This window comes from Drosophila yakuba, chromosome 3L (genome assembly GCF_016746365.2).
Source record: "Drosophila yakuba strain Tai18E2 chromosome 3L, Prin_Dyak_Tai18E2_2.1, whole genome shotgun sequence".
NCBI classification, from domain to species: Eukaryota; Metazoa; Arthropoda; class Insecta; order Diptera; family Drosophilidae; genus Drosophila; species Drosophila yakuba.
The window spans coordinates 8,006,727-8,027,769 of NC_052529.2; the positions used below are offsets into that span (position 1 = coordinate 8,006,727).

Consider the following 21,043-nt stretch of genomic DNA (forward strand, 5'->3'; position numbering starts at 1 on the left):
AAAATTAGGTACTGATGAGAATTTGGCTATTTCCCGGCAATTCCACTTAGCTAGATTTCTCATCTCTTGGAATATCGATGATATCAAAACAAAAAGCCCTCCCCACCTTATCGATAAAAACATCGATCTGTGACCGTCTCTAATATGCAGGCCGCGAAAGAACTTCAATAACAGTCTGTTTTTGGTCTTTCCGTGGTGTAATTGCCTTGAAGTCGTGCGGATAACGCGAACACCAAGTGGAAGCGACGAGTCGACGAAACGGCGGCCAACAATTCTAGTCACGCGTGTCGCGAAGCCAAGCGGTAAACAAAAAGCACGCCCCACACCGCAGTGCACCCTCCCGCCCCTTCACACCCGCGCAATCAAAACAACAAAAGCACACACGCAAGGCCACGGCGGAGCAGCAGCAGCAACTACAACAACAACAACAACAACAAAAACAACAGCAGCACCAGCAACAAAAACGACAACAACAATGGAAGAACTGAACAGCATATTACAGAAGACCAAAGATAAATCAACGCAAAAGGAGCAGGATGAGGTACTTATCCCACTGCCTAATCCTTCCGGACCCCATGATGAACTTTGACATTTAAAAGTGACACCCACCAACTAACCAGCTATTTTGGCCTTTCCCATTCTCCTTCTCCATCTGCTTCTTTTTCGTCCCACTTCATTTTCGGGTCTTATTTACATGTGGCCCACGCACGCAAACGCGCTATCCAGATTCTGCTGCAGCCCTTCACATACATACAACAGATTCCTGGCAAACAATTCCGCTCCGAGTTGGCCTTGGCCTTCAATCACTGGTTGCTCATACCGGGCGAAAAGTTGGCGCAGATCGGAGACATTGTGCAGATGCTGCACAATTCCAGTTTGCTGTGAGTATATCAATTATATATAGTATACAGCTGCGGTCAGATAAATAGGCCCTAAGCTGCAGGCCAACATATCAGCATGATACTACAGACATTAAACATTTGATATAAATGTTTATACATATATTTTCCACTTTCTAGGAAAAACCCAAAATAATGTACTGACTAACATGCATATCAATATAAACAAGATATTTTACTAAGAAATTGTAGACTCACTAAACACATGTGTCGTTTGGAAACCATATAAAATCCGTGCTAGTTTTATGAACGTATTTAAATACCTGTCGATTTATTGCCAGTCAACTAATCATGCTTGGCGTGCTTTACTTTTTCGTTTTGACCTTTGCCTTCCCTCTTTGTTTCTGCTCTCCATTATCTGGCTTTGTTTACGCTTTGTTTTTGTTTTTTTTTGTGCCCCCCCAAAACACCCGAACGTTTGACCCCCACCCCGTTTTAACCACTTCTCCTGCATGTTTTATCTCAATTCACACTTGCAGAGTCCGTATTTGTATACATTTGGCTTATTTGCTTTAGTTTAGATGGATTCCAGTTAAATGCCCAATCGAGCGTGAAGTTCTTTGGGCAAGTGATGAAAAGTAGAGACTCCACGCTCCAAAAGAAATATATAGCAATGCTGCCATATGCTCGTTGGAGAAGTTCTTATCATCATCAGCAGTTCGTTTCCATATATAGCGTTTCCATATGCTGTATAGAAGTTTGCTTTATCACTTGGATGGTGAATCATCCGCACTCCCCTTTTACCCAATTGGATTTGACCATATGTATATTCTCGCACATTTTGTGGGCTATTTGGCCAGAGCGTTGTGCGCTGGCCTCAAAACAATTTCCAAATTTCATCATGAGCCCGCAGGTTTTTCTGTTTACAATTGAATTTCTTTGCACTCGAATGTGGAATACGAAATTGCATAAATTATTTAGATTTTTCTCCGGGCGACCTACGTGGGGAAAAAGCGATGAATAAGATGGCTTGGCAACAAAAACGTCGCAATTAAACTTTTGAACTCAGCCAATTGAAGTGTCTGCCGCTTTTCAATTGAAGACAGTAAACCGACTCGAAGTGACCAGGGATTTTCGCCTATCTTCAGGCAGCAGCTGTAGCAGCAGCAGCTAGGGAAGCATTCATGTCGATTTCGAGCTAATCCCGTCTTGCCTCCGGCCACCTGTCGCCGCCATCCATTTACAGGCAAACACTCAGAACTGGCCTTAATTCTGCTTAAAATCCCCAGCATTGTTCCTCGACAGCATTCTCATTGCCAGCAAGTGGCCTGCATGTTCTTGGTGTTCTTGGGTGTACTTGGTGTTCTTGGCGTTCCTGGTGTTTTTGCCTTTTTAGTAATGCATTTTCATATTGGCAAAAACCTAGTTCTACAACGACGCCAGCAGTCGCAGCAGTCAGTGCCCCGACCCTCGTCCGTCCGTCCGTTCGTCATTCATGCACTTATGCCCATTGTCAGTTAGTCAGGCCGTCGCCAGTCGACAGGCATTGTCACAACTCTTGCCACGCAGCGGCAGCAGCAGCAGCAGCAGCAGCACGCCCACCCGCCCATTTCCCCCACTTTCCCTGTTTTCCTCATTTTCCCCAATCCCATCCAGCCTCCTTTGCACCCCAGCCCCCATCCCATCCTTTCCACAACCCAGCCCCTTTGTGCGTTGTCGCTTCAACGCCCACGCCTTCATGCCTGCCATGCCATGCCAATCCTGCCTCATACCATCCCTACACCAGCCAAACCATCCATATTCCCTACCAATGCCTTTGCCAGCTTTGGCGGAGCGCAAACATTTTTTAATTACGCAAATGTTGGGCTGCCCAGCTCGTCTTACCCGCCGGGCAACGTAGTTATTGAAGCGATGGCGGCCTTTAAGCGAGGCTTAAAATTACACATCCATTATGAATGGAATGGGGGGCGCCACCGTATGTTTATAAATATGCATGTGGCTGGCTGGTGGACACATGAACTGGAGGCACCCTTCGCTTGATACACGCTTCAATTGTGAAATTCTATTTAAAAACCCATAGTTTTCTATTCAGTACGTGTTTGTGTAGTGCAATTCGGAATAAATAGGTTTACGAAAACATCTGCTGATTAGTAAATTATCGAATATGAAAACGAAGAACATATTTCCAATTGCTTAAGCAAATATTTTCTCCAACTGCTTGAAATGCTTGAAATACTCGTAATATTAAGTTAGATTAGAAGTGCGTAACTGCCCTTTACACAATTAACTCACAGCAACTATAAACATGTGTGTTCTTGATACTAACTTACAGCATTGATGATATTGAAGACAATTCGATCCTTCGCAGAGGTGTGCCCGTGGCGCATTCCATTTACGGCGTGGCCAGCACCATAAATGCGGCCAACTATGCACTGTTCCTGGCGCTGGAGAAGGTGCAGCAGCTGGATCACCCGGAGGTACGAACGAAATCAAAGCACCAAAACGACATTGTGGAGCTAAAATGAATAGGCATTTCGCTTGCAGGCCACCAAGGTGTACACCGAACAGTTGCTGGAGCTGCATCGCGGACAGGGCATGGAGATCTATTGGCGCGACAGCTTCACGTGTCCCTCGGAGTCGGATTACAAGCTGATGACTGTGCGCAAGACTGGCGGCCTCTTCATGCTGGCCATTCGCCTGATGCAGCTGTTCAGCACCAACAAGGAGGACTATTCAAAGTTGACGGCTATATTGGGCCTGTACTTTCAGATACGCGACGATTACTGCAATCTGAGTCTGAAAGAGGTAAGTGAATGTGAATGATGGCAATATGCATAAATCGGTTAATCATTGATGACACTTCTCTGTAGTACACGGAGAACAAGAGCTTCGCCGAGGACTTAACGGAGGGCAAGTTCGGCTTCCCGGTAATCCATGCGGTTCGCACCCAGAAGCAGGATAAACAGGTTTTACGTAAGTCCTACGGCTTGACCTCACCCAAAAGGCTTTTCACGCATTAAGCTGGGACTTATTGTGCTAATATCCACAGACATATTACGCCAGCGCACGCACGACATTGAGGTCAAGAAGTACTGCATCACCTTGCTGGAAAAGCTGGGCAGCTTTCAGTATACACGCAAGGTTCTGGAGACGCTTGACGCGGAGGCGCGTGCGGAGGTTAGTACTTAAAGACGTGTAAAGCCAACCGAAGTGGCTTGGAAGCCGATGCAGGATTAAATTTATGATGTTTTCGCATCATTGGTCGCATGTATCACCAACTAATAAACTCTCAACCCACACAGGTGGCCCGTCTGGGTAGCAATCCGTACATGGACCGCCTCCTCAACAAGCTGCTGTCGTGGAAGACGAGCGATAGCGCCAGCATCACGCAGTCGAACCAGATCAATCACAACAACGTCTCACGCAGCAGCCCCAACCAGAACACGCTCAATTGCAATTAGCAGCCAAAGAGGCAAAAGAGGGAGCAGTCGTGAATTGCGAACGGCAGTGCCTCTTTTGCCGCCAATCCGAGACAGCAGCAGGCCAGCAGCCAGCCGACGCCTGCGTGCCTCAGTGCGCCACTGTTGCGCTTCCTGCACAAGCTGAAACTGAAGTTGAAGATATTCTGAGATTTATGTTACCCTTTGCCAACCGAAAGCCTACAGTGAACCCTTTACTTTCAACCGAAACTAGAGCGATGAGAACGGAAATGGAGAGGACAGGAATTGGATTGGAAAGAGAAATCGATGGGGATGGATAACAAAACCAACAGCAGCCTTACAGAAAATTGTTAAGCCAAAAGTAAATTGATATAAGCCAAGCTTATCGGTGAGCTAGCAAAGAGCCATAGCACAGCTTTCCAAGAATTTGTTTAGTTTTTGTACTTTTTACTTTTAATATAGTTTTGCTTTAAAGTTACGTAGTTAGTTGCGGGTCTACGTCTACGATGGCAGTCGGCGACTCAATTAGTTTCCCAGTTTTAGTTTTGCCCACCAAATGAAGTCACGCAAATCTCGCAGAGCATTACTGAATTATAAAATATGCGATATGCAATTTTTTAGCTCTTGTATTTCTAAGTGTGTTTCGTATTCGTAACTCGATTCTGCAAGCAATTTTCGATTTCTAAGTGTCATTTTATCAAATCTAACTCACTCGGAACTCAATGTGCACTTCCTTTATCGACGTTGTTCCATTTTAATTGTTATACAAATGCAATTCGTATACATATATTAATATTACATTAACGACAAATTGTTCATGCAAAATCAACACAAATGAAAGCAACTATATATTGAAATAATGATAATGATGCACTGCACAGCAGGTTTTTGCACATTGCACCACCTAAAAAATATATACATATATTATATATAAATATATATATTTTTATTGTAGTTATACACTTAAAAAAAAACCGAAAAAAAACACAAAAATAACGGCAAGAGAAACCGGAAAAATAACAAGAGAAGTAACCAGATTGCTGAAGAGGAAATTGAAAACTATGCGAACATTTTACGGTAGAAACGACAACTAATAGCCGAGAATTTACAGTGCACGCCCAGATGCAGCTAAACGCAAACGCACCTAACATTTTGCCCATATACTGTACTACTAATGAAAACATTGAAATATATGTATATGTATTTAAATAAATATTTATGCCAAGTTGTCAACTAAAGGTTAAGTGTTGGGGATCATTTACAAATATGTTAGTTGCCGAGGAATATTAACTGCTCACCAAGAATTGTATATTCATTTAGAAAAAATAAATTTTCAAAATCCATTTCTTAACCTTTCAAAAATAAGTTTTCTCTTTCAACTTTGTATTTAAATAGTAAACAATTTAACGTAGAATTACGTTACCGTATGCTTGGTATGTACATAACTTAGTCATCATTTCTTATCTATAAGCTTGGTTTTCAGGAGACTAAGAATCCTGCTCAATCATATCCATCAGCTGCAGAAACTCCTGGGAAGCGCCATCAACTTCGTTTTCCGCATCGCCGTACTCCTCATAATCATCGTCGTCCTGAATGAAAATCAGATCTAAGTATTGGAATAAATGTCAGTTTAAGTTTGGCAACCTACCTCGAAACCAAAGCAGTTTTTGGCACTAATCTTGGAGTTGGCGCTCGGCTCGTGCTTGACCAACACCTCCTCGTCGCCATTAACCAGCTCAACGACCATAACTTCGCCGTCATCCCCTTGCCATTCCACGGTGAAGTCCGAGTTATCCGGCTCCTCCTTGATGTGGAACGTCTTGGTGCCCCGTTGACTTCGGAGGCGTTGATTGATGATCATCGGCTGCTTTTCGGAGGCGGCAAGTCTGGCCTGTTTGTTGATAATGACAGGTGCGGGCTTGATTCTCTGCCGGATCGGATCAGCGACTATGGTTTCAACATCTTCTGCCTCTTCAGCCTCCGAGTTCTCAGGCTCGATTTCAGCTAGGTCATAGCTCTCTGGGTTGTCTTCCTCTTCGTTGTCCTCCTGGTCTATATCCACATACTGATCCTTGATCAACGTAATGACAGTGCCATCCTTCTGGAGTCGCACATTTCTGCCCAACTTAAGGCGATGGCGCTTTTCGCGAGCATTTGCCGAATCGTCGTGAATCTCCATGTGTCTCATTAGATTACCCTTGTGGGTAAACTCCCGCGGACAGCTCGGGCACTTGTGCAGTTTCGCGCGCGGCGCTGGTGGCTGATACTCTTCGTTGTGTACGAGATTCATATGGCGACGCAGCAACTGGCGCTGCCGGAAGGCCTGCGGGCACTGTTCGCAGTGGAACGGCTTTTCGTCCAGGTGGATGAGCATGTGTGAGGCCAGGTGGCGCTGGGTGACCGATGCGTAGCTGCAGAGCTTGCAGCTGTAGCACTTCTCGCCCTCGTGCGACTTTACGTGCAGCTTGTATTGATAGCGGTCGGGTAGCTGCTGGCCACAGCGCCGGCAAGTGATCGGCACATCAGAGGTATGCATGTGCTTGATGTGAATGCGCAGGTCAGCCTTTCGCCCACAAGTCGTCGGACAGAAGTTGCACTGAAAGACGGGCTTGTCGACCACGCTGTGGATGAGCTTGTGGGCCTTCAGGGAGTTGGACTGCGTGAATCGTGACTTGCAGATGTCGCATTGGTACTTCTTCTCGCCCGTGTGGATCACCATGTGCCGCTTCAGCTTGAACATGTCCTGCGAGGCGTAGGTGCAGTGCGGACATTGATATGGTCTCTCGCCCGTATGGCAGGTCATGTGGCGGCGCAGTTTGGTCAGTTCGACGCTGGCGTAGGTGCACTCCGTGCACTTGTGCGGTTTTTCCTTGGTGTGCTTGTAGCGCGTGTGACGGACCAGCTCGCCGCTGGTGGTGAAGGCGCTTTCGCAGAGCTTACACTTGTGCGGCTTCTTGCCCATGTGCGTGTTTACGTGATTTTGCAATCCCACGTTCGATCGGAAGGACCTCTCGCAGATGGAGCATTTGAAGGATGGCTCGACGTCATGACTCCGGGAGTGACGCGTGATCAGAAACTTCTTGTTTGCCGTATATGGACAGTGTGGGCATGAGTACTTATGTCCCGAAGCATTCGAGTTCTGGCTGGTAGAAGCTGGCTTCAGCTTCACCTCCTTGTTGCTTAGCACAAAGTCTACGTCCTTCTTGTCGGCACTCTCATCCTCTGTCGCATTGTCCTCAAACTCGTACACCTCAGCCTCGTTTGGCGCCAGGGTAGCTGAGGCCGCGTCTATGGCAGCTTCGTCTACGGCATAGTCCGCCAATTCGGTCACCATTGAACTGATGTCGGGCTCATCAACCAGCTCCTCGAGCTCGCGCTCCAAATCGATCGGTTCAGGCTTCGGTATGACAGGATTCTTTCTTGGCCTGCCCCTGGGTGCCGGTACTTTGACCACTGGTGTCGGCGGGGGTGGCATTGCAGATTGCTTCGCCTTGGCTGCAGCTGCTCGGGCAGGACGAACGCTAATTGCCTTGGGCTCTGGGACAGGTTTCGAAGTAGCCGCCTTGGGTGGCGATTTGGCTGGGCGCAAATTGATTGCTGAAAAAGAGTGTTATAAGTAATGAAATATATGTACATACAGATATGGCAGAGTGCTCACATTTATTGGTGGCTGTACTGACAACGGAACGTGTGGCTTTCCCCGGCTTGCCAGCCTGTTTGAGCTTCTTTTGGAGCTCCTTTTGTTTCTTGGGCGTAGTCTTGATGTAGCAGTTGCCCTCGTCATCAATGAAGTACTTGTCCTCGTCGTCTTCCTCCTCCGCTTCATCCAAATCTGCCAACTGCTCCAGCACCTCCGGATCCTCCTCCAGCGGTTTCGATCCACCCGCCTCCACATCATTCTCTTCCAAGTCGTTGACCTCGGCACTAATGGCCTCCAAAATTGTGTTCACCACCTTCTCATCGCTGTTGCCTTCGATTTCCTTATGGAAATTGTTAAGGAAGGACTGCAGATCCTCGGGGTCCTCGTCCTTTTTTGTCCTCCTAGGCATTCCTATGGGCAAATTGGATTTGTTTTAGTGGCGACCCACAGCGGATGACCGGGATCCCGAAGAGGGCGCTTATCGATTTCTCGCAGCGACCAATTGTAATCCCGCTTGATTCAATTTACCTACCGGCACTGAATGACCAACAAATAATAAGTTAAAAAGGACGCCGGTTGTCGTTATTGTTGTTAAATGTACAATTTAATTCGCGTCCACAAGAAACAGCTGCCCATTTCTAATAAAAGATGGCGACATATAGCATCAGTACAGCCAGTTATCGATAGTTCGATTGGTTTCGTATCTTGTCATCTCTATACATACTATCTTGAATTTTTGATAACAGAAAATATCTTAACATCAGCTAAAATAGTTTACTATCAAACATTAATACATTTTATGGCAAAATTAAGCAACAAAGAAAATGATTTGGTCCCGACCTCTTTCCTGTTTCCGAAAGCATCAAGTTCCCTTACACACATGCTTATCCTTTTATTTATTGCCCCAGATGACATCATATCAACATATGTATGTGCATTTCTCTTTAGAATTAAAAAATCCCAGGTAGATTAGTGGATGAATCACATATTCTGCTTGAAAACCGGATATTAGACTCGTTACATTAAAATTCTACTGCAGTAGAAAAGAAATCTTTATTTATAAAAACTAATAAATCGTTGTCAATTTGTGCTCCAATTTGAGTAAGATATGTCAATAATTATTTGCGTATAAAGATTTGTGCGCATATTTGGTTACATTTCTATAAAACTAACTTTTCTTTGTGGTTTAACAACAAGGCAACAATTATCACAAGTCCCAATTCAAACATTTACAAGGGACGAATGCTGAAGTAGCCGACGCACTTTGCACACTTTTGAAGTAGATCCGGGAACGCATTTGGGTTTAGGCTGAGGAAGTACGCCCTGACGGCACTTAAGATCTCGCCAGTGTGATCCGCAATCACAGAATTTGGCATGTTTTCGTAGTTCCTTAAAATCTGCACAATCTGCAAAATTCGATACAGAACGGACTCCGTTGATATATAGAACTTTAGCACCGAGGTCAGGTTATTCAGCATGGCGTCCATGAAGGTTTGGGTCAAATTCATAATAAAGTCAAAGAGTTCTGGTTCAAGGTTATTGGCCATGCCGTTGATTAGATGCTCAAAGCTTTCAGCATTGATTACGTGCTCAAATATGATTGTTCCGTATTTCTCCATTGCGAAAACCACACCTCTCACCACCACGGAGCTCAGCTGTAAGATGAAGACGCCGGCAGCATAAGTACTTGGTTCCTGGCGGGAATGGGATGTGGGCAGCGGTCCGATTAGTCGGGAAACCTGATTAACGCCGTCCAGCTGCAGGCGACCTGACCCCGCATGGCTACCGGGAATGGGCTGACTAACTGTGCCTAGGACATTCGATCCTTGGTTATGCTGTACACTGGCTCGCAGTTCCGCTCCCGTCGTCTGCACCTCGCCATTTAGCAAAAAGCCGGTGCCTTCGGATGCAAATGAGTATCGCACGCCCTCCTGATTCAAGTTTTTGTTGATCTTAAAAAGATCATTAAACTCCTGAGGCGACATTTCGTTTACGTTGCGTATAATGTCCAGCTTGCCGACAGAGTTGCCCTTCAACCGAACGGTCTCCTTGGCAGCCTTGTCAAAGGATCGCCTAATAGAAGAAAATTAGTTATGAAAAACTCTTTTTCAGAACAGAATGCATCTTATTGTACGTTATTCACCTCTGTCTATTAGAAAGATTTCTACGATAGTCGGCAATATTAGCATTGCTTGTCTCACTAATTATGGTAGAAGCCAATTTGAAGTTGTAGACACTGTGCGTGAGCAGCACCAACGATGCGGACAGTTGCAGAACATCCATTCCAGTAATGTCATCACCATCTTTCGCTTTCTGTGGGAAGCAGAGATCATTAGCTTTGATGTTGCAGCTATGGGGATCTTAATCAGACTTGCCAATATCAGATCCAGCACACCGTTGGCCACTCCAGTGCCCGAAACAACGATCGAGGATATGTTCATGCCATTCACAGTCAGTTGGGTGATCTATAACATGGTTTTGGGGGTAATGTTTAATGCTCTTACGGTGTGGGGGCTAACGACTCACCGCTCCCACTTCGCGTCCGGCATTTGTGGCCGTTGTCAAGGCTGTGGTGGCGCCAGCCGCTCCCAATCCAACAGCTCCTGCAGTCACGCCCAGCCAATGACCACGCGCCTCACGGTCCGTCACATTGATAGACTGCTCGTGTTGGCTGCGATCGACTAACCTGCTGGCAGAACGCGTTGTGGCGTATCCAGCACTGGCCAAACCTACTGCTCCCGCTACGGCCATCACCGGACCGGATACCGGCAGCGTTAGTAGGGCAGCTATAGGCACGCAGGCTGCAAAAAATCCTCCGACTGCCGAACCAGTATCCAGGTAGCCAAGCACCCTTCTGTTGGTGGTCCCCGCCGGCGTTTGGTACTTATCCAAACGTACTTGGTCCCTGACCAGGCGGTAAATACCCCTCTCTGGGGCCACCATCACTCCGGCGGGCAACTCGTTGGTTTGCACATACTGTTCCCAGTTTTGGTAGACCCGGCCCACCTCATCGATAAATAGATTGCAGCAATTCGAGCTATCGCTGCTGGTGCCACTGCTGTTAGCTGAGAAATATATCAGAGAGTAATAGAAATGCTTATCTTATGTGATGGATCAAGAAACACATATAGGTGCACAGAATTACTCACTGACGCAGCGACGGGCCCGAAAGACTGGGTGCACACTGAAAGCTCTGCAATCCTCGGCGCGATTAACGTCCGTTTCGTCAGTTACCACCATTACGTAAATGATCGCCGTTAGCGATTGACGGTTGGTATATTTTCCTGGCAGACAAATGTGTAGGCAGTTAAGCTAACAAAAATGTATGCTTTAAAATTATAAAAATCCAACTCACGTTGCTCCCAAACAGCATCGAAAATGATTTGACGGGCCCGCTCATTATCTGCGTTTAACTTCAACCGGATTTTTTTATTTTCCGGAGTTTCAGTTTCCGGTGGCGGAGAATCACGAATCAGTTCACAGAGTTTTCTTCTCAGCACGTTAGATTGTTCATGGGACAACCTAAAGGGCAAAACGGGAAAACCCCAACTCAAACACTTTAGCGAACATAAATTCTACTGCGCAGTACTTACAAATCCCAGATTATCTCTTCCGCGTAACCGAGCGACTCTGCAAAGTTTTGCTGCACTTCCCGTGCGGTGCGGTTAACTTGCTGGTTTTCCGTGCTCTCTGCCATTTTTAAGACCTCACCTTTCCGTGGCCACAATTGCGCTGCGAATGGAATGTTACCGGGAAATCACCAGCTTTTATGCGCAAACTTCGATGTCTGGCACACTATCCCGCGATCTCCATTAAAATACCAAAAAGGCAAGCCAGTAGAAAAGCCCTAAAGCGGTCATACCTTTTGTCTAGTTAAATAATAGCCCTTTACCACTGCCACCATTTTGGCTCATTTTACTTTCAGGTTTGGAGGCCTATGAAAAGCTAAAACAACAATTTAATGAGAAAATATTTGATTTGTATTCATAGCTGGCATACACTCAAGCTCATGTTGGTTATGGGTTACTTGAAATATTATAAAAAACCACCCAAAACTATTTAAAAATACAGATTTATTGAAAATTTGCTGAAAGAAACTTAGCTTGAAAACATTTACATAATACATACATAATACTTGGTATCCTAGCGCTAATAGTAATATATAAATAATCAAGTTCAAAAATTAAATACCGCCAGCCTTGGCAGCCCTAAGCATATGGATGCTGCCACTTATCTATCGATTAGCGCGCAATCGAACCGGCTCCGCTCCAGCTACGTCTATCGGTTCCAGCACGAGCCAAACAACCCTACGTGTCAGTCTCATGCGTCGGTGTAAATACAGAGTTTTTTAAGTTCGCGGCTTGCCAATCTCGCGAAATCTTGCAGCATCAGCAGCCGCAGCAGCAACAGCTTCTGCCCTATTCGACTCCAACGCCCGCCGATCGCCGCGTGTCGATTGAAAATCCACGGGGCGCAGCGATTGAAGCGATAACTCCAACGCGACAGCAACATCAGCTGGAGCCGCCGGAGGAAAAGTGCAAGGGAAAGCGGCAGTGAAAGGAACGGAGCCAAAAGGCAGTGCCAGACAAAACATAAAACACAAAATACAAATAACATATAGTCGCTGCCGGAGATGGCGGGTCAAAAGTTCCAGTATGATGAGAGCGGCGGAACGTTTTACTACTTTGTGTTATCGTTCTTGGCGCTAATATTGATACCGACCACCATTTACTATTGGCCACGTAAAAAGAAAGAAGGTAAGTGCCGCTTCCGAGCCGATTTTAATCGCACTCTCTTCGCTCTTGGGTTTTTTTTCTTTTATTTTAATTTTCCACCTGCAGCTGTGCGCGAGTGCGTGTGTGTGTGAGTGCTAGTAAGACATAGACATACATGTGATTACCCCGCTCTCGTTCTCTCCACCCACTCTCCTCCCGCCCTCGAGCTCCGCGGCAAATGGACACGTTCCAATAAGTTATTCTAACAACGTCAGCTCATCGTCTTCGTATGGGTGAAAGCTGCGATTACCGCAAGTCGAGCTCTCTTCATTTTCCAATTGGGACAGCGCACTCTACGCTCCGGAAGCGTTTATGCGTAGCGAAAATCGAGATAACTCCACTATCATCGCGATCGATGGAGTGTTCAAGAGCGTGTTACCTTTGACTTATCGCGATCTTGTTGTATTTCGTGCACTTTGCACACACGCTCGCTGACCAATCGTGTACTCTTTTAAGATTTTCCTCTCTCGAGATTTTCATTTCTGTAACGCTGGCATTCCCGGTAAAAATACAAATTTAATATGCTTAGACCTCATCTAATTTTAAGAGTACTTTTAAAGTCACTCACTGTGTCCAAAGATAAAAGGTACTGCTTAAAATATGATTCTATTTATTTGAAATTTAAAGTAAAATATTATTAATATTGTAATATTATCAAATATACATTACACCTGTACTGACCCAATTTTCGTATACGCATGTACTTGCAGATAACAGCAAGCTTAAAGAGGAATGTCAGTGCGCCGACTGCCAGAAAAAGAAGACCATCTTGGCCAATGCCGAGCCGTACAGGGCTCTGACGTCATGGACCATCAAGCTGACCATTGTGCTGGGCTGGGCCCTGTTGCTCTTTCTCACGTACCGCGTTTCACAGTTCGACTACGAGATGGCCAGCTTCGATCCCTTCGAAATTCTGAATGTGCCGCCAACGTCATCGCAGGCCGAGATCAAGAAGGCCTACTATCGGCTGTCCAAGGTGCTGCATCCCGACAAGGAGACGGGTGACGAGAAGTCCTTCATGATGCTGAGCAAAGCGTACCAGGCGCTCACCGACGATGTGGCCAAGGAGAACTACGAGAAGTATGGTAATCCGGATGGACCGGGTGCCATGTCCTTTGGCATCGCCCTGCCCTCGTGGATTGTGGAGAAGGAGAACAGCGTTTGGGTTTTGGGTCTGTACGGCCTGGTCTTCATGGTGGCCATGCCCTCGGCGGTGGGTGTTTGGTGGTACCGATCCATCCGTTTCAGCGGGGACAAGGTGCTGCTGGATACCACTCAGATGTACTTCTACTTTATCCACAAGACACCGCACATGCTGCTTAAGCGGGCACTTATGGTGCTGGCGGCCAGTTTGGAGTTTGACAAGCGCCACAACTCGCAAGTCCAGGAGCGCCAGTCAGATAACGACGAGGTGCCGGCGGTGAGTGCATTTTCTGGGCATTACCCTACTTTGTGCGGTTACAAATGACACGTCCTTTTCCAATACAGCTCATTCGACAGCTGCCCAACCTGAATGAGAAGTGCAAGGAGCATCCGCTGTGCCGCATGTACTCCATCAAGGCCCGCGCTATCCTGCATGCCCATCTCAGTCGAATGCCCCTCAATCCGGAAACGTTGGAGCGCGATCGTCAGTTTGTGGTGAAAAAGTGCCCGTATTTGGTACAAGAAATGGTCTCCTGCGTCCACCAGCTGGTCATGATGGCCTATGCCCGACGTGTGCCCCGACTGCCCAGCATCGAAACGATTGAAAACTGCATGAAGATGTCACCGATGATTATCCAAGGCCTGTGGGAGTTCAAATCACCACTGCTGCAGTTGCCCCACCTCACCGAGGACCATCTGTACTTTATGAACAAGAAGAGGCACGTCAAGAACCTGCAGCAATTCGCTCAGCTCAAGCCGGAAGAGAGCCGTCAGCTGCTAAAGAACCTATCGGACTTTGAGTACGAGAACACGATGAAAGTGCTAGGCAAGATGCCGCTGATTGACTTCTCCATTCGTTGCGAGGTTATCGACGATGAGAACACCAATGTGGTAACCGCCGGGGCCATAGTTACGGTCACGGTTACGCTAGAGCGCAAGGACATGAAGACGCTCTTCGGGGACACGAAGGCACCTGAGAAGCAGGGCATCAAGGATGAGGCCAACGAAGAGGCTGCCGGTGACGAGGATGAGGCTGCTGCCGCTGCGCCAGTCAAGAAGGCTTCCGCCTGGGCAAAGCCACGTAAAGGTGGAAAGGGAAAGGGAGGTAAGAAACCAGCACAGAACCAGAAAAACCAGAAGAAGGTGCCGGCAAAGGTTGCGGCCACAGCTACGAACACGGCATCCGAGGATCAAGCGGCGGCGGGTAATTCCGATGCCGAATCGGATGCTGGAAATGCGGAGGGCAGCGATGTGGAATCGGCTGCTGGCAGTGGCAGCGAGGATGAGGAGAAGGGCAAGAACAACTCCTCGCTGGACGACGACGATGACGAGGAGTGGGAGCGGCTGCAAGCTAAGCTTAACAAGAGGGAGCGTCTCGAGGGCAAGTCTCGGCTGTCGCACACCGTCCACTGCCCCTACTTCCCCGAGGAGAAGCAGGAGTACTGGTGGACCTACATATGCGATCGCAAGTCTCGCACCCTGCTGACGGCGCCCTATCACGTGACCAATCTGGTCGAGAAGGAGGAGATCCAGCTGAAGTTCACTGCGCCGCGCTGGCCAGGCGTCTACACGTTCACCGTTTGCCTGAGATCGGGTGAGTTGAGCTGGAAGAGATCCGTTTGAATTAGACCTTCATTGAATTGTTCTCACTGTTTCAGACTCCTATTTGGGCATGGACCAGCAGCAGGAGCTTAAACTGGATGTGCAGAAGGCGCCCGCACCACCGACAGATCATCCTCAGTGGGATCTGAGCGAATCGGAGCCGGAGCACACCGACCAGCAGGAGAACCTCAGCGACTACACCACAGATACGTCCGATGAGGAGGACAGCGACTAGATCTAGATGGACAGAGCGACGGAAGGCTGGACGTCCCGAATCCGAAGAACCCCCAATCAACCTCCAACCTCCACTCTTATTTCTGTGGGAGGGAAGAGACGCCTCTTTGTTTTCCTTTTAGTAAATGAGTTTCGCGTGGCGGCGGAGGCACACCAATGCGACCCTTCCTTCGCATTTTTACTAGTTTTGTAATGGAAAAAGACCCCGAACTAGTGCGTAAATAACTATAACTTCATTTTACCGTGTACTGTACTAAACATAATTATAATGTACTGTATATTTAATTATTTGGATACAAGAACTAAAAGTGAGACACGTAAATACAAAAGTCTATTGATATTACTACTCTTTTTGTTGTGTTATAAACTGAAAAAGAAAACCCACGGGCTTGTTACGGCTTTCACTAATTTTAATGCTGAATCAACTTAAATTTACTGAACATTTGCTGAATTTGTTGTTTAACATTTTATTCATTTAAATAGATAGCATCACAATTACTTTAATTTAAACCATTCAAGTTATTCATTATTTGTTCTATTGTTTATGATCTTAACAACGCGTAATCTTTAACGATTTTTAAGTTGACTGTTTTATTACATTTTTGGTAAACTTAAAGCAAATTTAATTGTTTGTAGCTTTTAAAAGTTTAATTTATTTCGGAGCAAAAGAAAATTCATTTTGTAATAAAGTAAAAACAGTTGTATCATTGCTACACCAACGAAATATAAAATAATAATTAAGCATAAACAGGTGAGAATTGCAACAAGCCCGAATAGTTTGTAAAAATCATAATATAAATTAAATCAAAGCTGGCGCTGCCTCTGCCGGCGTTAGCGTCGACGCCTACTGCGCAGCCGCTGCTCGCTCGCTGTCCAATAAGAGATCCGATTGGGAATCTGAAGTCTTCTTAGCTGCTGCTGGTGCTGCTGCTGTTGTTGTCGCTGGTAACTTCTTGCGTTGTTGTTATTGTAGACAGGAGCGAAAGGGGTAGAAATTGTAAATAAAAGTCACAAAATGGCCTAAACTAGGGTTCATTACCCGTCACCAGACTCGATATTAGTGGGTTCTTGTTTCTATTTACAAAACAGTTTCTTTTAATTATTTGGCTAAATGTGCGTTTTTATGTGCGAGTGCGTGTGTGTGTGAGCTTGTGCATTGGTATTGGTGATGCGGATGTCAGTGGGTTTCTGTTGTCGTTTATTCGATTTTGGTAGCTTTTGCTTATTCGTCTTCTTCGCTTTCTTCGGAAGAGGAACTCTCCTCAGCCGGTTTGCTTTCTTCATTTTCGGGCGTGTCTTCTGCCTTCTCTTCTGCTGAAGCCTCCTTCTCTTCGGTTTCATCTGCAGACTTTTCTGCCGCACTTACTTCCTCGGGCTTTTCTTGGGTCTGATTTTCCTCTGCTTTTGCTTCCTCTTCGTCTTTGGTAGTTGCAACCTCAGTTACTCCAGTACTTTCAACTTCCTCGGACTCTTTGGTGTTGTCAGTTTCCTCCACTTTATCTTCAACTTCCACCGATTTTTCAGCCTTCTCATCTTCGGTACTATCAACCTCTGACTTTGGAGCACTATCCGCCTCCTCGGGCTTTTCTGTTACAGTTTCCTCAGATTTTCCTTGAACATCCTCGACTTTATCATCCTCGTTGACTTTGCTGCTCTCAGTTTCCTCAGCTTTTTCATCGTCGTCATCCTTGGTGCTTTCTGCCTCTGATTTTTCAGCGGCATCAACATCCTCGGACTTTTCTTCATTGGTGGCCTCCACCTCTGACTTTTCGGTGGTGTCCACATCCTCCGATGTTTCTGTGCTCTCATTCTCCGCTAATTTATCTTTAACATCCTCGGACTTCGCATCCTTATCATCTTTAGCATCCTCGGATTCCGCATCCTTATCATCTTTATCATTCTCGGACTGTTTATCATCATCTGCAACATCCTCATCACCATTTACCACCTCATCATCTTTGGTACCCTCAACCTCTGATTCTTCCTTGGTATCCACTTTCTCGGATTCCTCCTGCTTCTCACCTTCAGCTTCTTTACGGGGTAGAAATGTTGATTAGAGTCTTGGGACAATCTGCCTACTTTACCTGCAGTTTCCTCCTCCTCCTTTTTCTTATCCCCAGATTCTTCGGTTTCAGTCTTTTTGTGGGTGGTGGGATTAGGCGTGCGAATGTTTGTGGTTTGTTGATGGGTGGATTTTGTATATTTTTTTGGGGGAAGGAAAGTGGAAGTTGTATTTACAAGAACTGATCTCTACAATCGCTGGGCTACTACGGTGCAAGATCATGCCTTTGTTAGCTCATACAAGCTCTAAAACTCTAGAGTTATGGTTGGGTCATGCAGGATCTATCTATCTAGTTTACCTTTTGCTCGGCACTATCTTCGGCGTCTTCAGCCTCGCCCTTTGAATTCTCCTTGTCCTCGCCGTCAGCGTCTTCGTTCTTTGGAGAATCACTCACACTTGTTAATAATGCTTTTCATTACGAAACTAAAGTCGGTCTTTAGAGCAACAAACGTGCTCAAGAATATTGCAGTTCATAATCTTTCTTGCAAAGAGCTACCTAAAGACCAGCTTTGTAAAACCTCTATAGATAATTTGGTAGTAGAAAAGGCGTTGAGTGAGTTTAGTTGTCACATTCTCTTTGTTAAACTAGCTGTTGAGTTAATGAAGTGATGTGTTAGGGTTTGAGTGTGTTGCATAGTGTTAGAAAAACAAGCTTGCGGTTGGTTATAGTTCTTTAGTTAATACAAATATATTTCCTTTTATTACAGGGGCAGCGCTTTTTTATGTTTTAGCATTAACATAACGGCTGCACAATAAGTTTCAGCTCACTACACTAATCCAACTTAGGCTTAAGTGCTGGCGTGTATTCCGAGTCCTTACAGGTGTGTATAAATGGTACATACAAGTTCTTTCAAGGATGTAAGTTAATGAATATAAATATTTTGATTAAAATTGTCTTTTCTCCGGGGGCTAACACAATCGAACGCCCTCGCTTAAATACGCTCATGAACTTAGCTTAAGAACCGCAGTCGTCATGGGAAGATATCCGATTTCTAGCTCTATAAAATCCGGGGAATAGCTACCGATGAGGTCTAAAAAAGTCTTTAAAAAACTAAGCCACTTGGGTTTAGTAGGATTATACAAATCTAAGATATCTCGTGCTTTTAAAAGTTAGGTTGTAAGTTTCCTATAATTTCCAAGGGGTTTCAAGTTGATTGCACTTAATATTATGCAACTATTTTTATAACTACCCAAAACTCCCCGAACCCTATAGGCATTGAAATCGGAGACGGGTGCCATAAATATGGATATAGAAAGTTGGTAGTGTCGGTGCTGTTAGGTAACATGGGGGGTTATATCTGCTGTTAACTGTGGGGCTTTAGTTTCAAGACGTTGCTGTTGTTAATTCTATTGCTCTGCTGCAGATGATCGCTGGCTGCGTTTGTTGCGTCGTAACAGTTAACGGAAAATACGTGAAAATAGCTCAAGTTCAAACCTCGGCCTTCTCCGCAGCCTCCTCCTCCTCCTTGACACCGCCATCGCCGGCCTCCGGTTTCTTCTCCTCCGCATCTGTAGCCGCCTCCGCTTCTGCCTCCTCCTTCTTGGCATCGCCGTTCTCCTGCTTCAGTTCGATTTGGGCGGTGCTAACCGCCGTGGTGTCGGCGGGTGCCAGTTTGAGGAACACCTCCAGGGTGTCGATCTCGTTGGCCATGTCGAAGGCGTCGTAGTCGCCGCAGTACTCTTCGTCGTTGAAGAGCTGCGGAGGAAGCGGATGACGGGGCTCTGGATCGCTGACCGTGCCGCCGTTGCTCGTCGATTTGTTCTGCATCAGCTCCTTCTCGGATTCCTTGCCGGGCTCCGTGATGTCCACCGTGTCGTACTTGATGTTCTTGCTGTCCAGGATCATCAGAACGCGCTGCTGGCGCTTCTTCACCTGAAATCAAATTCGGAGTGTCAGTTAATGCACTTATTTGCACAAATTGATTTAAAAGTAATGTATATTAAAAGGAAATTATCACATCGTTTTGTTCAGTGTAACTACCTTTAAAAACACTGTTAATTACAGCGATGACAAATCGCTAATGAAATGTTACCGGCAAGCCCAAACGCACACAAGCACACGCAAAGCCAACTCCCCGGCAATATAAACATACAAACAAACAACGCGAGTACCTCACGATATGATAAAGCTAATTAAAATGGTTTGTTGCACCCCAGCAGTTATCATACGATAAGAATATGTAAGTGTTTTCCTACGATTTTTTAACGTGTACATAGGCAGGACAAAAACGACTATTGTGAACCGTACAATGACCGTTATGTTTTTGTTCTTATTGGGAGAGGAATAACTTTGCCAATTGAACAAAGGCACCGAAAGAGAGAGGGGTAAGTGAATCACCATCACGCATGCACACACAGACACACGCACACACGCACCCACGCAACTGCGATCAATGGAAATCCCTCTCTTCCATGAACAATTTACAGTTCACAGTGGAATGAGCTTATATGGGCAATGAAATGTATGTTTGTTCTGCTTCTTGCCACCACTAACCTCGCACACAAGCACACTCACGAAAATACCCACTTGTTTTTCTTTGACTGTACAGCCAGACAAACTTACATACCACACACTATATCATCATCATTGTCCAACGCACGTACATACATGCACGAAACGCAGCAGAAGAAATAGAATTTGCAATGCGTTCGTCACCACTTTGGTTTTGCTCTTTTCTTTTTTATCTGTTTGCTGCTAATAACAGGGCCAAACATTCCAATAACATGACACTATTTCGGTCTTAAGCCCACCACGCCCACAAACTCACCTCCTTATTGCCGGACATGCCGCTGACGTAGACTTTCAAGACCATTTTCGCAGATAACTGTGTCCTTGCACCGCAAATAAAATAATAATTTGCGACTAAAATCCGCTGGTTACTTTCACAACGATTAAAAATATTTTTAGATCTTTTCTTTTCCTGCTTTCTTCCGTCCTGCGCCCCTACGTAATGTTTTTCCACTGGTGACGAAGGCACACGCACTGGGCAAGGTCGATGGTTTTATTGGTTGTTAAAACGGCGAAGACGCGGACACAAAATTGCTTGACGACGCTTATAAAAGTGCAAAAATATTTGATATCAGGAGTGGAAAATATTTCCTACTTTGTCGTTGAACCGAATGGTGTGACCGCGGTTTAATGCCTATAGAAAACCTTCCGGCTTATCAAATATACTAAATTTACTTTTTAAAATACTTTAAGCCTTTTACTTAAGCGATTTCTTAAAATATTTATTAATAACACTATAAGTTAATTGTGCTTCCATGTAAAGTTCTGACTTTTTAACGCTTTGGGATGTATGAGCGAC

At 45.7% G+C, this 21,043-nt stretch overlaps 5 protein-coding genes across 8 annotated transcripts; 2 read left to right on the forward strand and 3 right to left on the reverse strand.

Moving 5' to 3' along the window:
- Positions 1 to 147: 147 nt before the first annotated feature.
- LOC6533305 (geranylgeranyl pyrophosphate synthase) lies at positions 148 to 5,641 on the forward strand. Of its 2 annotated transcripts, none has more exons than XM_015194408.2 (7): positions 148 to 541; positions 727 to 881; positions 3,208 to 3,316; positions 3,384 to 3,644; positions 3,710 to 3,812; positions 3,889 to 4,016; positions 4,142 to 5,641. In XM_015194408.2, the coding sequence occupies exons 1-7, from the start codon at positions 476 to 478 to the stop codon at positions 4,298 to 4,300; spliced, it is 981 nt and encodes a 326-aa protein (XP_015049894.1). In that variant the 5' UTR covers positions 148 to 475; the 3' UTR covers positions 4,301 to 5,641. The 2 variants fall into 2 exon arrangements, with proteins under 2 accessions (XP_015049894.1, XP_002094031.1); XM_002093995.3 differs by having other exon boundaries at positions 150 to 541; positions 3,172 to 3,316.
- Positions 5,627 to 8,602, reverse strand: LOC6533306 (transcriptional repressor CTCF). Of its 2 annotated transcripts, none has more exons than XM_002093996.4 (4): positions 8,452 to 8,602; positions 7,938 to 8,330; positions 5,928 to 7,876; positions 5,627 to 5,868 (listed from the first exon to the last, which is right to left on the reverse strand). In XM_002093996.4, the coding sequence occupies exons 2-4, from the start codon at positions 8,326 to 8,328 to the stop codon at positions 5,767 to 5,769; spliced, it is 2,442 nt and encodes an 813-aa protein (XP_002094032.1). In that variant the 5' UTR covers positions 8,329 to 8,330; positions 8,452 to 8,602; the 3' UTR covers positions 5,627 to 5,766. The 2 variants fall into 2 exon arrangements, with proteins under 2 accessions (XP_002094032.1, XP_015049895.1); XM_015194409.3 differs by having other exon boundaries at positions 8,448 to 8,575.
- A 339-nt stretch (positions 8,603 to 8,941) lies between these two features.
- Positions 8,942 to 11,717, reverse strand: LOC6533307. Its single transcript, XM_002093997.4, has 7 exons — positions 11,513 to 11,717; positions 11,275 to 11,441; positions 11,069 to 11,203; positions 10,446 to 10,984; positions 10,295 to 10,384; positions 10,063 to 10,232; positions 8,942 to 9,992 (listed from the first exon to the last, which is right to left on the reverse strand). Exons 1-7 carry the CDS (start codon positions 11,614 to 11,616, stop codon positions 9,149 to 9,151), a joined length of 2,049 nt encoding a protein of 682 aa, XP_002094033.2. The 5' UTR covers positions 11,617 to 11,717; the 3' UTR covers positions 8,942 to 9,148.
- Positions 11,718 to 12,198: 481 nt separating this feature from the next.
- Positions 12,199 to 16,016, forward strand: LOC6533308 (translocation protein SEC63 homolog). Its single transcript, XM_002093998.4, has 4 exons — positions 12,199 to 12,676; positions 13,405 to 14,114; positions 14,183 to 15,431; positions 15,496 to 16,016. The coding sequence occupies exons 1-4, from the start codon at positions 12,553 to 12,555 to the stop codon at positions 15,672 to 15,674; spliced, it is 2,262 nt and encodes a 753-aa protein (XP_002094034.1). The 5' UTR covers positions 12,199 to 12,552; the 3' UTR covers positions 15,675 to 16,016.
- Positions 15,885 to 20,886, reverse strand: LOC6533309 (SH3 domain-binding glutamic acid-rich protein homolog). 2 transcript variants are annotated; one of them, XM_039374373.2, is made up of 5 exons: positions 20,504 to 20,886; positions 19,171 to 19,608; positions 18,034 to 18,111; positions 17,758 to 17,809; positions 16,767 to 17,704 (listed from the first exon to the last, which is right to left on the reverse strand). In XM_039374373.2, the coding sequence occupies exons 1-5, from the start codon at positions 20,546 to 20,548 to the stop codon at positions 16,896 to 16,898; spliced, it is 1,422 nt and encodes a 473-aa protein (XP_039230307.1). In that variant the 5' UTR covers positions 20,549 to 20,886; the 3' UTR covers positions 16,767 to 16,895. The 2 variants fall into 2 exon arrangements, with proteins under 2 accessions (XP_015049896.1, XP_039230307.1); XM_015194410.3 differs by lacking the exons at positions 16,767 to 17,704; positions 17,758 to 17,809 and adding an exon at positions 15,885 to 16,625 and having other exon boundaries at positions 20,504 to 20,882.
- Between the last annotated feature and the right edge of the window lie 157 nt (positions 20,887 to 21,043).

What these genes read in the sequence shown, in the direction of transcription:
- LOC6533308 (XM_002093998.4), top strand. Translation starts at nt 12,553, where the DNA reads ATGGCGGGTCAAAAGTTCCAGTATGATGAGAGCGGCGGAACGTTTTAC. An exon ending in GCCACGTAAAAAGAAAGAAG is followed by an intron (nt 12,677 to 13,404) that starts GTAAGTGCCGCT and finishes ATGTACTTGCAG; the next exon opens with ATAACAGCAAGCTTAAAGAG. An exon ending in CACCGTTTGCCTGAGATCGG is followed by an intron (nt 15,432 to 15,495) that starts GTGAGTTGAGCT and finishes TCACTGTTTCAG; the next exon opens with ACTCCTATTTGGGCATGGAC.
- LOC6533309 (XM_039374373.2), bottom strand. Translation starts at nt 20,548, where the DNA reads ATGGTCTTGAAAGTCTACGTCAGCGGCATGTCCGGCAATAAGGAG. An exon ending in GCATGTCCGGCAATAAGGAG is followed by an intron (nt 19,609 to 20,503) that starts GTGAGTTTGTGG and finishes ATTTGATTTCAG; the next exon opens with GTGAAGAAGCGCCAGCAGCG. An exon ending in AAGATAGTGCCGAGCAAAAG is followed by an intron (nt 17,810 to 18,033) that starts GTAAACTAGATA and finishes ACCCACAAAAAG; the next exon opens with ACTGAAACCGAAGAATCTGG.
- LOC6533306 (XM_002093996.4), bottom strand. Translation starts at nt 8,328, where the DNA reads ATGCCTAGGAGGACAAAAAAGGACGAGGACCCCGAGGATCTGCAGTCC. An exon ending in CAGTACAGCCACCAATAAAT is followed by an intron (nt 7,877 to 7,937) that starts GTGAGCACTCTG and finishes ACTCTTTTTCAG; the next exon opens with CAATCAATTTGCGCCCAGCC. An exon ending in AAAACTGCTTTGGTTTCGAG is followed by an intron (nt 5,869 to 5,927) that starts GTAGGTTGCCAA and finishes ATTTTCATTCAG; the next exon opens with GACGACGATGATTATGAGGA.
- LOC6533307 (XM_002093997.4), bottom strand. Translation starts at nt 11,616, where the DNA reads ATGGCAGAGAGCACGGAAAACCAGCAAGTTAACCGCACCGCACGGGAA. An exon ending in GAAGAGATAATCTGGGATTT is followed by an intron (nt 11,442 to 11,512) that starts GTAAGTACTGCG and finishes TTTGCCCTTTAG; the next exon opens with GTTGTCCCATGAACAATCTA. An exon ending in GTGTGCTGGATCTGATATTG is followed by an intron (nt 10,233 to 10,294) that starts GCAAGTCTGATT and finishes TGCTTCCCACAG; the next exon opens with AAAGCGAAAGATGGTGATGA.
- LOC6533305 (XM_002093995.3), top strand. Translation starts at nt 476, where the DNA reads ATGGAAGAACTGAACAGCATATTACAGAAGACCAAAGATAAATCAACG. An exon ending in CTGCACAATTCCAGTTTGCT is followed by an intron (nt 882 to 3,171) that starts GTGAGTATATCA and finishes ACTAACTTACAG; the next exon opens with CATTGATGATATTGAAGACA. An exon ending in ACGCGGAGGCGCGTGCGGAG is followed by an intron (nt 4,017 to 4,141) that starts GTTAGTACTTAA and finishes CAACCCACACAG; the next exon opens with GTGGCCCGTCTGGGTAGCAA.